Here is a 14,238-nt window from a genome sequence, read left to right on the forward strand (position 1 = left end):
ACTAAAAATTGTCTATTTACTGTTATCTAGATGAATTTAGTGTTAATAGTACAACTCTCACCAGACGTTAGAAAAATTTTAATATTTGGTGAATTTTACTTCAGAAGTGAAGGGATTAAGACATCTCAATTGATTTTTCTCATGCAAGAACAATTTTAGGACGTACTTACTTTAAAAAACTTTTTTGGGAACTATAATGAAAAGTCCTCAGCAATGACTGATCTGTTGCATCCAATTAGCACATCGTTGATTATACAGCTCTGGAAAATAGAGCCCACTGCACTGAGCTCCATTGAAAACCTCCTGGTTATTCCTCCAAATATTGGTTTCTGAACTCTTCCCCGAGTTAAAACATTAGTATTAAATAACATGAACTTGTTTTCTTTGCATTACTTGAGGTCTGAAAGCTCTGCATCTTTTTCCTCATTTTTATCCACTTCTCACTTTCTGCAAATAAATACTAAATTTTTGCTTGGAATTTTAGAGACATGTTGTTAGTAGTTCATAGAATAAAGAACAATGTACATTTTACTCAAACATAAACCTATAAAGAGTAAAATTAGAGAAACTGATCTCTTTAAGTGGTTTCTTAATTTTTCCAGAGCTGTATAAAAGATACTCTGCTGCCAGGTAATGACACCATTAAAAATCAGTTTCTTTAGGAAAGCGAGTTGCAAGCATTTGAGACAAACTCGACCTCAAAATAAACTCGTAAACTGGTTACCATTCTTTCAGTAATGAAAACGTGAAACCCTTTTGAAAGTTTGGATCTGCAATAATTCACACATTACAAGACATACAGCCCATTTATTTTGTTGCTTTGTTTCATGCTTAATTTGTTGTGCAGAAAAAAATTCTCAATTAAACCTTTTGTGATTTTAGGTTTTAAAAAATGTGTTATTTTTTGTTCTGTGAGTTTGGACACCTGCAGCTCTAAAAGCTTCAGACAGTGTGTGGAGCCAAAGGACCAAGAAGGAAAGATAACCATGACTGTCCTTATAGCAGATAAAAAGTTAGATAAGTTTTACATTTTTTATCAACAGAAAACAGGTCTTGTCATCTGAAGTCTATGAGGTTTTAATTCTAATGAGAAATGGAGCAATTACTTTGTTAAGCCACGGTCTCTTTGCCTCCGTATAAATATAGTTTATTTAAAACTATATTCATTTTATTTTCTACAAGAAACATCAACCAGCATTTTTAATGCATTCATAAAACACACAGAGTAAATGTGATTATTTAAAAAAATTTATTTGTATGTACTTACATACTGGTGTCAAAAGAGTATGCACCAAAATGTCACACTGACTCACAATTACAAAGAAAAAGCATTTCTTTCTTTGATTGCAAGTATTGAAAAACCTATGTACAGAAAAAAGGTTACGCTGATGAGAGAGTACACTAGAAACTTACAGTCACATCAATTTAAGTCAGACTTCTGAAAATTAAAATCTAAAGGAAAAATAATAACAGTTACAGCCTTGGTGCTCTGAACCTCAAAATGTTTCCGTCTCAAAAAAATAACCTTGTGCTTTCTTCCTACAGTCCAGCAGGTTTTATCAAAGGTTTTATCAGAATGTGCTTGCGAAAAAGAAAATCCTTCTTTAAAATTCGCCACAGGACTGATTTCATCCAAAAAAAATGAAAAAAAATAATCTCTTTTTACTTAAAATACATGTCCTAAAGATTATCCTTAAAAGGTTTTACAGTGGGAACAAAGGAAGGTGCTGAAGACGATCCGGTTTTTCTGCCGTGGAAATTTTATGAGCTTCATAAACGACAACATTTTCCCCACATGAACATTTACAGGCTTTTCAACAACACAAACAAACCAGGAATGAGAAAAAGGCATTTTACAAGATCAGCAAAACAAAACAAAATTATTAGTGAATGATGGATGCTTAAATGGAAAGATAGATATACGAAGGATAAGAGCAAATAATCCATCCCTCTCTTTGTGATGAGCGAAACCAGAGCCACAAGTTGGGATTTTACGAGAGAGGAACCCGGAACACGGAACCGACACATTCAGACGGACACGGAACGACCCGAAGTCGGAACATGGTGCGCCTCACTCACTGACAGCAGCTACAGGATACTCCGCACCACCTTCAGGGACACTGTGACGGTGCAGCGCCACAAAGAACGGCAGGTCCGACAGTAACACACCAATCAGACGCAGGCGAGTCTGAACTAAACCGATCAGGGAAACGACTGGAGCGTCGAGAAATAATCTTATTTCGGTGGACTGGTTCCTCTTTGCACTGCAGCCTTCAGTTGAGAAATTAATGGAAACTGAAGCTAATTGAAGCAGGAAAGGTGAGTTGGCCAGAGAAAGAGTCTGAACCGATAAAACGAAACGGCTGCACTGCGAGTCGATGTGGAGATCCACCCAGAACAGAGCGTGAGTGATAAAAAACATAAATACACGATCTCAGGGGAGCTGATGTTGCTCTCTGTGGCGTCGGGGAGGAAATCATGTCGGTGAGGTAAGGATTTCATTTTGTACAGAATGCGTCTGTGGTAGCGTGAGACCAGCGGCTCCCTCTGGGGGAGTTCCTCTCTTCCTTTAGTCGCTTCTCGCCTTTTTGCTGTTGTTCCCGGCCTCCTCGCCGCCCTCCGGCAGCATCCTCTTCTTTGTGTTGTCCGACTGCGCCCTGAATGTCACGATCATGCAGGTCATGTTGTCGCATCCCGTTCCGTCTCCAGACGTGTCCGGCGCCAAGCAGTGGTCCAGGAGCTGTATGGGATTTAAATGAGCAATGTGAAGAACCAGCCAGCACCAATAGTGAAACGCATCAACACCTTTGGACTGGAAGGAATAATTAAGGAAATTCACACAATGGAGAGACGGAGTTTTTCATTAAATAATAATGGTAATAAAAACAAGAAATACTAGAAGAAATGCCAAATGACTGAACATTTTCATGATTTCTATACTTTTTTTCTATTTGTCTTTGAATCTTTAATGTTTGCATAATTCAAAAACTGCAAAAATAAGAAACGTTTCAAAACAAAATGATATGTTTAAATTAATTACAAATATAAATACTCTATGTCTGTTTGCTTCTGGAATGTGTGATGTGAGAGATGCTTGCAGGAAGACATCTAAACGTGTCAAATTGGGAGCTGATACCAGATGGTCTGCAGCAAGAGTGATGACTGACGTGGCAGAATAAACAATGGACGATTAAGGGTCGAAGTTTATGAACCAGAGACAGAGGAACTGTACATGAGACCACGGATACACAGGACACCTCATTGTTCTGTGGGTTCATCAGTTCCTGCATTGTTTCTACAGAAGGAAGTAAACAAGAACTCTGAACTTTGCACTCTACATTACGGCAGCTTGTAGGTGCAACACACCTGTGACTCAAGAGAACAGAAGAAGCAGCTATGCTATGTGATTAACTCAAGATAATTAAATAGGCTATGTAACTAGGACCGCCCTAAGGAAATAAAAAGAAAGGGTGCGGGAGGAGCTGCTTCAGAGCGGATAGGAGATTGTAACTGAAGCACGCTCCTGTCTGTTCTCCTTGCAAGTAAATCTAAAACTCACTTGTCTCTCTCTTCTTTCTCAGTTTGAGAATGCTGAGGAAGATGAACCCGACACAAAAACTAAGGCTTATTGAAGTAGTAATCATTAACTAATTTAATAGTTGAATAATTGTTAGATTAAATAGAAACTGAAAAGACTATTTGCTAAAAAATAACACTGAGTAGTAATTAAGACGAAATAAAAAAGCAAACAAAAGAAAACATATATTATACATTTAAGATTTTAAAAAATATCTTTGTAAATCTGTTCTACCCAAAGCGGCAAAACTTTAACTTCATCTGGTTAAATTTCTGTAAAAAATTAAAATAAAATAAACAGAGCGTCTTTTTAAAAATTAAAATCTAGAAATGATCAAACGTTCACTAAAAAAATGCTCTGTTAATGCATTTTAGGCTATTAAACTTTTACATTCTTTAATATATTTTCTAAAAAGCGATGCAGGAAATAAATTGATTCTACAGAAAATTGCAAATCCTAGTTCTGGGAATTTTGAATCAATTCAAAATGCTAAAAAAAAAAAGAAAACAGTCAACCCATTTTATCTGCTTATGATCCATCCATCCATTTTCTAACAACCTTGTCCCCATCACGGTCGGGAGGTGATGCTGCATATCTCCAGTTAACGTTCTGGGTGAGAGGTGGGGTAAATCCTGGACAGGTTGCCAGTCTGTCGCAGTCTGCTGATTATATTTTTAATAATTCTTTGATAAAAAGCCAGACGGCTGAGCTGACCCAAAACTGGTCATTTAAGCTACAGAATTTCAAGCACATACCTATTTTTGTCTGAGCATAAATTGATTGAATTTGATACAGTGTGGAACATTAATTGTTTTAAATTAATGTTTCATTTGTTAACGCTGTCTTTTCATATAGGGTCACATAATTTAAACAGAATCTCAGCCTCAATAAAGACATTGGTTTGTGATTTAAAAATTGTTTCTGAATTGAATCATTTTATTAGAGATGCAAATCTTTAAAGTGCTTAAATGAGAAATCGTGCCAATTTTTAAAAATCTAATTGATAAAATAATCGTTGGTGAGAAGCTCTCACCTCTTCCACGATGGAAGACAGGGCTCGGGTTTTTCCGTCCTGGTCGGGTTTGATCCTCTCACTGATGAAGTCCACCACCTCCTGACTGCTCAACACATTCCTGCAGTCATAGAAAACGCCCTTAAAGACGCTCCTCCAAGCAGGTTTTAACTATGAAACACATTTGTAACGTTTGACGCACCAGATGCCGTCGCAGGCGATGACCATGAAGTCGTGCTCTTCGTTCAGTGTCAGAACTTTGACGTCGGGCATGGCAGAGATCATCTGGTCCTCTGGCGGCAGCGACTTGTTCCTCTTATAGAAGTGGTCGCCTGAAAGTCAACGTGAAGAATCCACATTGACCAACTCGCTTGTTTTAGGTGGCAAAAACAAGTTTGAGAAGAGTTGAATTAATTTCAGAGTTGAATCTAAAAGGTTCACACCAATGGCTCTGGAGAGGTTCAGTCCTCCGTTGACCCGTCCGTCCATGGTCACCTTCCCTCCAGCGTTCTTGATGCGCGTCAGCTCCACCTCGTCCTCTGGCTTGTGGTCGTAGGACATGTCCACTGCTTTGCCTGGAGACACACAGCTCTTTTTATTTCATACAAAGCAGCTGGAAGTCTTTAAAGGAGACCTATTATCCTTCCTTGAACAGGTTCAGTTTTGGTCTATGCAAAACATGTTCATTACATTTATGCACAAAATTATTCTTAGATTATGAGATTTTATTCTGCTCAGTTCTGCCTGTGTGAAGCTCCTCTCAGATTGAGCTGTTTTAGGACGTCTTGTTACTTTAAATCCAAATAAGCTGCTGTTGGTCCCAACTCAATGTTTATACTTGAAGTCATTTCCATTTGCACATGAAAATGGCTTCAAAATGATGCTCAACTATGCAACCATACATCTTTGAAAAGCAAAAGTGGAGCATCCTGCACAACCAACAAGAATACAGCAAGTGATTTCTGGGTAAATCAACAAGAAAACGCTTGTCTTTTCCAGCAGCCATTGTACGACAAATACAGAAGTAAAACCAGCTAACCAAAGAAATAAAAGGCACCAAATTTATGATTATTGTAATCATCTCTTTATTTAATGGTGATGTACTCATATTAGGTTATGCTCTTCTTTTATTATCATTTAACTGCCTTTGTCCAACTAGATGCTGTGTATTTGTTTTGTTAGAAGGGGTATAAATGTTCAATCTATGTAAATTTCCAAAATGACAAAAAACAATGTTAAGAAAAAGAAAGCAGCAAGTGGTTTCTGGAAGGTAAGTCAACAACCAAACACTTGACTTTCCCAGCAGCCATTGTAGAGCTCACGTAGCAGTAAAACCAACTGATCAAATGTGCTAGCACTCCACTTGGGTTGCTATGCAACGGCACAGTGCTGTGACTTGAGACAGCTCGTTTTCTAGACATCAAAAACTAATTGCACAAAAACTTCTGGGTGTTCTTTTTTTAAAGCACAACCAGAATAAATCCATATTAGTTCACTAGAAGGTGCTGTTTTACTCCATTACAATATGTAAGGTGCTCCGGATTGTAAGGCATACTGTTGTTTTCTGATAAAATTAAAGGCTTTTAAATGCACTTCTTAGTCCGGAAAATACGGTACAAAAATGTGAATTTTGCATAATAAGTTCCATTTAAAACATTTATCAGATTTCTTACCCAACTTTTCTTCAGAAAAAAGTTTGCTACAGTTAACCATTATCTCTGTAATACCACCTTAAATCCTTACAATACCTTTAAATTAAGTCTGACTTCTCCGAGTTAAACAGCCGGAATCAGTTTTCCATGTGGGATAGGGCTCTTTGCGTGTAATTTGTAATCTTAAAATCTATTTTTATGTTACAATCCCTCCACATTTGCAACTAAACCAGCTAATAGCATTCAGACAAAAAGAAACCAGTGGAGAAATGAAGAAAAATCCAGAATATAGAAGCACTTGGAAGCTTAGGTGGGTGAGGGTCACTATGGCAACGCTCAAGTTGCTGCATTTAACTGCACACTCCTGCTTCCCTGTTGCCATTTCACAACATGAACACTTGAAAAGCAGAGTGGATTTACCTCGTTCAGACACAACGCAGCGCGAGTCACCGGCGTTGGCCACGATCAGCTGCTTCCCTCGGATCAGAGCCACAACGGCTGTGGTGCCGCTGTCCGAGCCGGGCTGAAACAAACATGGAGGACGGGCCGGCCCGTTAAAGATACAAGAACAAAAAACATTTTAACCAGTCAACTAAAGTCTAAATATTTTAAACCAGTTGTTTTGCTTCAATAATCTGCTTTTTTTAAGAAAGTGAAAATATGAAGAGCGTGTAATTCAGGTTTAGCTGGAACAGATACTGTATGTGGTTTGTTTAAATTACAACTGATAAAAGATTGGGAAAACATTCTCAACAGCCTTTTCTTATCCAAATAGGGATGATTTCATTTAACATTTATCGAGCTAAAAATCTTTTCATAATAAAAATGTTGATTTTCCATAATAATTTCCAAGTATTCCCACTCAGATAAAAAAAACCTTTAATTTCTAAAGAATATTTAATACTGAAACTGGAAAACATTTTAAATATCCAAAACAATAATAATTAACATGGACAATGAAGCCGTGGTAACCAAAATAGCATTTTAAAAAAATAATTTAGCTTAGAGAAGGAAAACAGGCAAAAGAGGCAGGTAGTGCAAACCAAGTGCTAGGTGTCAAATGTTTTCACTGTTTTTCAAAATGGCGGCTTTTCAACAATAATAAAGGGGAGCCTCTCTTTAAAGACTGTTGTCCAAGTTAAAATTATTGAGCTTACTTCAATTTATTATGCAATTAATTGATTTCTTGCTTATTGTGACAATTCTAATGATGATTACTATTCATCGAGAAAATTAAGGAAACATGTAATCATATAACAAGTAGTGTTTTAATTGATAAACCTTTAAGGATAATCTGGAAATATTTCTTCAGTGCAAATGAGCTAACAGTACGGATCGAATGAGCATAAATCCCTCCAACGTGGCTTTCTGCTGCTTTGCATTATGGGTCTTGTAGTTTAGCCTCTTGAACAGAAACACCATCTTTTTCTTCATTTTCTGATTCTGTGATGCGCATCATGTTGTAACTTCCCAGCGGCGGCAAAACGAGACAGCTGCTCCTCACACGTCAACATCACAGCTTGGACTAATCAGGAAGCAGATGTGCAGCAACATCTGTCTGTACAGAAGACTGAGGCTCTTCGTAGCTAATTTGAGTTCATTAAGAAGTGGATGAACTCTTCCTCAAAGTTTATCCAATCTGTATTTGTGAATCTGTAATGAATCCACCTAAATATTGTAATTCAAGAGCACAATATCTAATGTTTCTACAGACCTCTTCTTTTCCATCCATTCCTGGTAGACACATCTCCTCCTCTTCATCCTCAGAGTCTTCCTCTCCCTCCTCTGTGTCCTCTTCCTCCAGCTCACTGGTGTCTGCTTCTTCCTCGTCGCTCCCGTCCTGAGAGGACACAGAAGAACAGAAAAAGTCGAAGCAAAGCTCAACAAAGTGATTCAGTGTGAACCTTCGCAGTTTATTCTGGTCTGCTCTTCTCACCTCTTCGTCGCTCCCCTCCTCCTCCTCCTCTTCTCCCTCCTCAGACTCTTCACTGTCGTCAAAGAATCTGGATTTTGAGTCTCCAGTAGCTTTTGACGACGCAGAGGAGCAGGAAGGCCCGGCGTCTCCTTCTGCTTTCCCAGCTTTCTCCTCTCCGTTGGAGCTTCCCGACTCTCCGCTCACAGCTGCAACAAAGTGAAGAAGAATAAGAAGAAATAAATCTCTACTTTATGAAGACCTCTGGACAGGTTTTGTACACTTTCACAGTAAAATTCAAACACTTGGGTATTTTTTTTCCCCCAACACCACACTTTGGAGGTAAAAAATACTAATGAACTGCAGATGTGAATTAGCATTTGCTATAATCTGTCATCAAATGGTGACATTAATGTTTGAATTGTATTGTCCCTTTTTAAGTTAAGTTTATCATCAACTAAAAGTTGATAAGTCCAGTATTATATATGTAATAGGTTTTTATTTTAACAATATTAAAGAAGTGAAGTTTCTCAAAATTAGTTTATTCATTCTCTGACTTTATTTTGTATAGTTAACAAGTTGTTTCATCAGACATTTATTGTTGCTTTAAGTTCTGTTAGGCTGCTCTTGGCAGTTGGTGGTTACCATAGCAACCGGTAACTGACAGCTCCTCCCCCTTTTTCTGTTGCTATTTGTACCTGATATGTATTATAACCAGCTCTGTTTTTGTCACAAATATTATTTTTTAACATTTATTTTAGACTAATTTAACAATACACAGTGTTTCAAGAGTAATTTTGGCATGTTTTTTTACTGTTATTATAATTTTACAAACATTAACTGCTGCTAACTGCTCATTGGGAGATATTGCTCTGTAGTTTGTTTAAGGTTATTTATTGTATTTTATTTAATGTGTAGAGGCAGAAGCTGCTGGACTGATGTTAACCACCAACTTGATTTCCTTTTTTGTTAAAATAAATACACTAAACCTGAATGTTTCTGTCATGAAGTCAAACTACTAGACATGAGACGAACATAGAAGGATTACACATAATATAATTTATTACTGTTATTAATAATGTCTTATAATTGTATTTTACAATCTACATCAAGGACAAGGTAAACTAAAATAAAATTAAATGTTTGGAAATGAAATGTCTCTCTCACACACCCTATTACAAAACACTAATTTCACAAAATTAATGTTACTTTCATTAATGTTGTTTAACATAAAATAAGAGCCAAACTTTATTTAAACATACAGACCAATAACTCATTGAGTTATTAAGAATAAATATTCATTATATTTAAACAATCCAAACTAATTGTGCTAATGTAAATGACTTTCCTGTTCAAATTAAGTTTTTAAACACAATATACAAAGTAAGTTACAAAAAAAATGTCTAATAAAAAGTTCTTGTGAAGTTTTATGGCTTTTAGCGTAGTGAAATAAATTTGGTAATTCTCTAAAACAAAAGTCTGATTTGATTTCAGACAGTGAGGAAAAAAAGTGTCTTTTTATTAGGTGTATGAAAATATCTAAACATATTTAACAGATTGCAATTTATTATTAAAACTGTGCAATTTGAATATCAAGCACTTTCAAAGACTTCATACAGAAATTAAGCACTTTCCAAACAAACACCTCATTGAGATTCAAGTATTTTCAAGCACCCGTATGAACCCTGAATGAATGAAGAAATGTAATTTTACCTGAACCGCTCCCCTCACTGCCTCCCGTTCTCCGACAGGCTCTCAGTTTGGACCCACATGCCGCTCCTTCCTTCACTTTCCCATCACCCTCCTCTTCGTTCACCTCTCCATTCACTCCTTTCTTCTCAGGATCTTCCCCTTTATCCTTTGAGACCTCTGCGTTCTGGGCGGAGGCCTTCTTAGCTGCACCGCTGAGGAAAATGGAAAAGAACACTGAACTTCAGGGACTCCCTTCCCTCTGCTGCAGTAAAACCTGTGAATGTCGTTTCTGGAGTACCTGGCGGCTGCCGCTGCGTGTTTGACGGCATTGAGGTTCTGGCCGTAGCGAACCAGCAGCTCCTCTATGGTCATGGTGGCCTCTTCATGGAGCAACGCTGCCTCCTCGTTGTCCACTGACATAAGGAGAAACAGGATCACAGTCAAACTGTGTTGATGTTGCACTTATAGACTTATAGACATCAGAGGTTTTATGAGCTTACAGTCGTCCTCCTCTGCCACCTTCTCAGACGGCGGCTCCTCGACGGGGCGACCGGAGATCTGCACCAGCTCCTTGATGACCTCCTCTGTGGTTATTCTCCCATCGATGGCTAGAAATGCGTCTTCCAGCGCCTGCAAGCATGAATAATGTCCACTTTGGAAAATGTCCTTAAAGCTGCAGTATGTGTCCGTTATAAATTTTTTGTTTTTTACATATTTGTTGAAACTTGTTAGCGTAACAAGCATAACTTGTTAGCGAGAGATAATCTGCTGGATTTTTAAAATTTTTTATTTGAACTCCTCTTCTACCAGTGCCATCTAGAAACAACCAATCAGAGCCAGGAGGCGGGTCTTATTGCTGTCAATCAACCCCCTCTCCTAAGCTGCACCTATAATAGCTTGTTGTGGATGCTAAGGTTAGTTAGCATCGCTGTTTTTCTGTAACGAAGAGCTGTTTGTTCGACGTATGTACATTTAGCAGCGTGTTCAAGATGTTGATTGACAGCGCTAAGACCCTCCCCTCGGCTCTGATTGGTTGTTTTTGCATCTCTTCATTGGCAACACAGAGAAGGCATTGGAAAAGATTTATCTTTTCACAATTTCAATAACGTTGTTTGATATATGAAATATTAGCCAACAGTTACACAGATCAGTAAGTTATTGACTCAAATATTAATTACAATAAAATATTCCAAAATAATCATGTAAAGGTAAACAACTTTCATGTTCAAATTAAATATTTAAAAAAATACAAAGAAAGTTTTAAAAAATCTCTAAAAATGTTCTTGTTAAGTTATTTGGTATTTAGCAAATAGAAATAATTTTGGTAATTCTATAAATAAGAAAAGTTTAATCTGATTTAACTTCAGACAGTGAGAAAAAAATGTGTATTAGATGTATGAAAATACCTAATGTTTTCCAACTTTAAGATTTAAATATCAAACATTTTCCAAACATTTACAACAACTAATCTTTTAGCATTTTCAAGTATTTCAAGGACCCGTACAAACCCTGGATTAAAAAGTCAAGTTTTTAACTTTAAAGTGATACGAGTTCTCATTTGAGATTAAACAACTTTTTAATTAGTTTCCAATTTATCAGCTCCTCACCTTCTGCAGCTTCCCGTCTTTGTATGTCCTCTGCTCCTTGATGATGTCAGGAAGATACTTTGAACAAAACAAAGCCACCTCTTCACCTAAATGACAGCAGCAGGCGGTATAAACCCTCAGGATAGGAGAGTGGCATGTAAAGCAAACAAATCAGATCGCCATGGAAACTACAGAAAAACAGCTGAGCTGTCATAAAGTAAACAGACTAAAACAAAGTTTGCTAATCAGACAATAAAATTTGCACGAGTTTCCCCGATTCCATTTTAGAACAACACTTCTTCAGATTTCTTTGTTTCAGATAATAAAAACATTTATTATGTATAAATTCACACCAAATGTTTTTACAAAGCTTAGGAAGTGAAAACTAGCTGTAAATAAGGAAACGCATAACACTTCTATATTGTTTGGTCTAACGATGAATCTTTGTCATATGAGTAAAACCTGAAGCATCTGCAGCACCTGTGGTTTCAATATACAAGATTTTTAAAAATTATTAACTCAATGGTATAAACATGGTTTATTGTGCGTCACATTTGAGATGGAAACATGCCAGTAGAAGTTATCCAAACAACATTCACAAGTTAAAATAAACACAAACTAACCAACATCAATAAATGAGCAACTTCATAAAATTAAATAGAAAATGTAGCCGCATTCAAAATGAAGAAAACTGAGATATAATCTGTATAAACTTCGATTACACTTAAAAAAACAATACTTAAATTTAATTACCTCCATGGCCATCATACACAGCAAACATGGCCGTCTCTTCATCAAAGTCTGGGATGCAGTTGTGAGCGTCCTGAAAAAATGAAATGAATCAAAACATCAACAAAAGGCTGGTGGGGAAAAGGGGTCAATTTTATGTTCAGAAGTGACAAATACATTTTATAAATAATAAAAAAAAAACAGAGCTAATAGTTTAAGACTCAATCTAAATTTCATAAGCCTTCAGAAATAAATATGAAAATTACATCAAATTTAGGGTCAACTTTCTTCATTGTATTGACTGTTTATCTCTACAGCAAGAGTGCAACTCACCCAGTTGCGCAACTCTTAGGTTCATATGTTTGTTTTGCTAGCGTTTGCTCCATGTGATTCATTAAATGCGCGCTCTCTTCCATTATAACGGTTTCCTTACTTTTTCTCTGCATACCACAAGAACAGCAAAGAGCAAAACATGTGCTCAATATGGGGAAACATTATAACATTCTTTGTGAAGGACAACCCAAACAAAGGAGCTCATTCAGTCTAACAATGTTTTGCTAGATGGGGGTCCATGATCAAGTATGGATCAATTTCCTCTTCCATTGCACACCTAGAGATGGTGATGCAATGAAAGAACTGGCATTTCTACATAAATTTAGTTAGTAGTCTGGTGGCCCACCAGGCTTATATTACACTGGGGGAAACCCTGTCAGATATTTTAAACTCTCCAGACAGGCTGGTGATTTCATAATATGTTAAGTGTCTGTGATTCATTAATATTTGACAATAAAATACTTTTAGGAATGATTAAAATTTTTTAAATGCATCTCTTATGCTATAAATTAATACATTTTGAGAATTATGTTTGCAAATGCAAAATTCAAGATTCAAACATCTTGTTTGAAGTAATTAAATGATATACAGACTTTTTGCTTTAATTTGCCAACAATATTCTTTTAAATGTAAGTTGGCATGTAAAGATAACCCAATAATTAATGTTTCATGTCTAATAGATGGATCCCAGTTACAGGAATGACTGATGTCCATGAATGCTGCCTAACAGAGGATATTAAGAGGATGGGAGGTATTATTAACACGAGGTCAGATGGTTTAGTGAAATGTCTGAATAAATGTTTTCCTGGGTTTATTTTAAAACACCTCTCCTCGATATAATCAAACAGGCGTTTAACATGTTTTTGATGCGCTGGTTTTTTAATCACTGAAGGCAGATTTCTCATCGTTCAGTGAACGAGCTGCCATGATGGTTGAGGGGTGAACGACTTTCTGCCTCACCTCCATGGAGACCCGCCAGCCCTGCATGGCAGAGAAGCCGTAGCTCATGCTGGTGTTGCCGCCGTCGGAGGAGGTCTTTGTCGTGTTCGGCTGCGACAGATATGCCCCCATGGTCTTCGTCTACAGTGGCTTCCCACCGGGAGAGAGGGTGACAGCACACGTTAGTTCCTTTAATAAAGACACGGGAGTATCAGTGGGTGAAGTTTGGTCTTATTTGAGCAGCTCCGCAGGTTACCGCCGCTAACCAGCTAGCTGCAGTTAGCAACTGCACAACAAAAAGTAAAAAGGCACCAGCTCGGTGCTAACAGCAGCCAAACCGGCTCAACTTCCAGTGGGACCCGAAAGCAGCCTCCGAGAGGCGGCACGCTGAGCCGCAGCAAACCTACCTTTTCTGTCCGAGCAGGTTTAGCTTATAAAAGGTGAAGAGGGTAGATTCACATAGAAATTATTACACGTGTGGCGATAAAAGCCGCTGTCTTCTCCTCCCTCTCCTTCTGCTACTGCTACTTTTACTTCCTCTTCTGTTCACCTCGAGCTGGTTGGTAAACCATTTGAAAGGCGCATTACCGCCACCTACCGGAGTGACTGTGAAATACGCAAAATATTCATAAATTGTAATGCAGTATTAGAACCATTGTAGATAGAAAAAATGAGTACATTTCAGACCAAATAACTGAGAAATTTTCTAGAAAGAAATTGGACATTTCTGAGCTCCAAAAGTCGAAAATGTGCTGGAAAAAAATCTCTGAAATGTTGAGATTTGTCTCAGAAATTCTTCAAGAAAA

At 37.4% G+C, this 14,238-nt stretch overlaps 1 protein-coding gene across 1 annotated transcript; it reads right to left on the reverse strand.

Moving 5' to 3' along the window:
• Nucleotides 1-1,230: 1,230 nt before the first annotated feature.
• ppm1g (protein phosphatase, Mg2+/Mn2+ dependent, 1G) lies at nt 1,231-13,990 on the reverse strand. The gene is made up of 14 exons (XM_028015520.1): nt 13,840-13,990; nt 13,454-13,582; nt 12,185-12,254; nt 11,453-11,538; nt 10,346-10,475; nt 10,144-10,258; nt 9,867-10,057; nt 8,178-8,362; nt 7,956-8,081; nt 6,662-6,764; nt 5,033-5,164; nt 4,792-4,921; nt 4,611-4,710; nt 1,231-2,740 (listed from the first exon to the last, which is right to left on the reverse strand). The coding sequence occupies exons 2-14, from the start codon at nt 13,562-13,564 to the stop codon at nt 2,570-2,572; spliced, it is 1,650 nt and encodes a 549-aa protein (XP_027871321.1). The 5' UTR covers nt 13,565-13,582; nt 13,840-13,990; the 3' UTR covers nt 1,231-2,569.
• Nucleotides 13,991-14,238: the final 248 nt, after the last annotated feature.

The sequence above is a fragment of the Xiphophorus couchianus genome, chromosome 4, assembly GCF_001444195.1.
Source record: "Xiphophorus couchianus chromosome 4, X_couchianus-1.0, whole genome shotgun sequence".
NCBI classification, from domain to species: domain Eukaryota; kingdom Metazoa; phylum Chordata; class Actinopteri; order Cyprinodontiformes; family Poeciliidae; genus Xiphophorus; species Xiphophorus couchianus.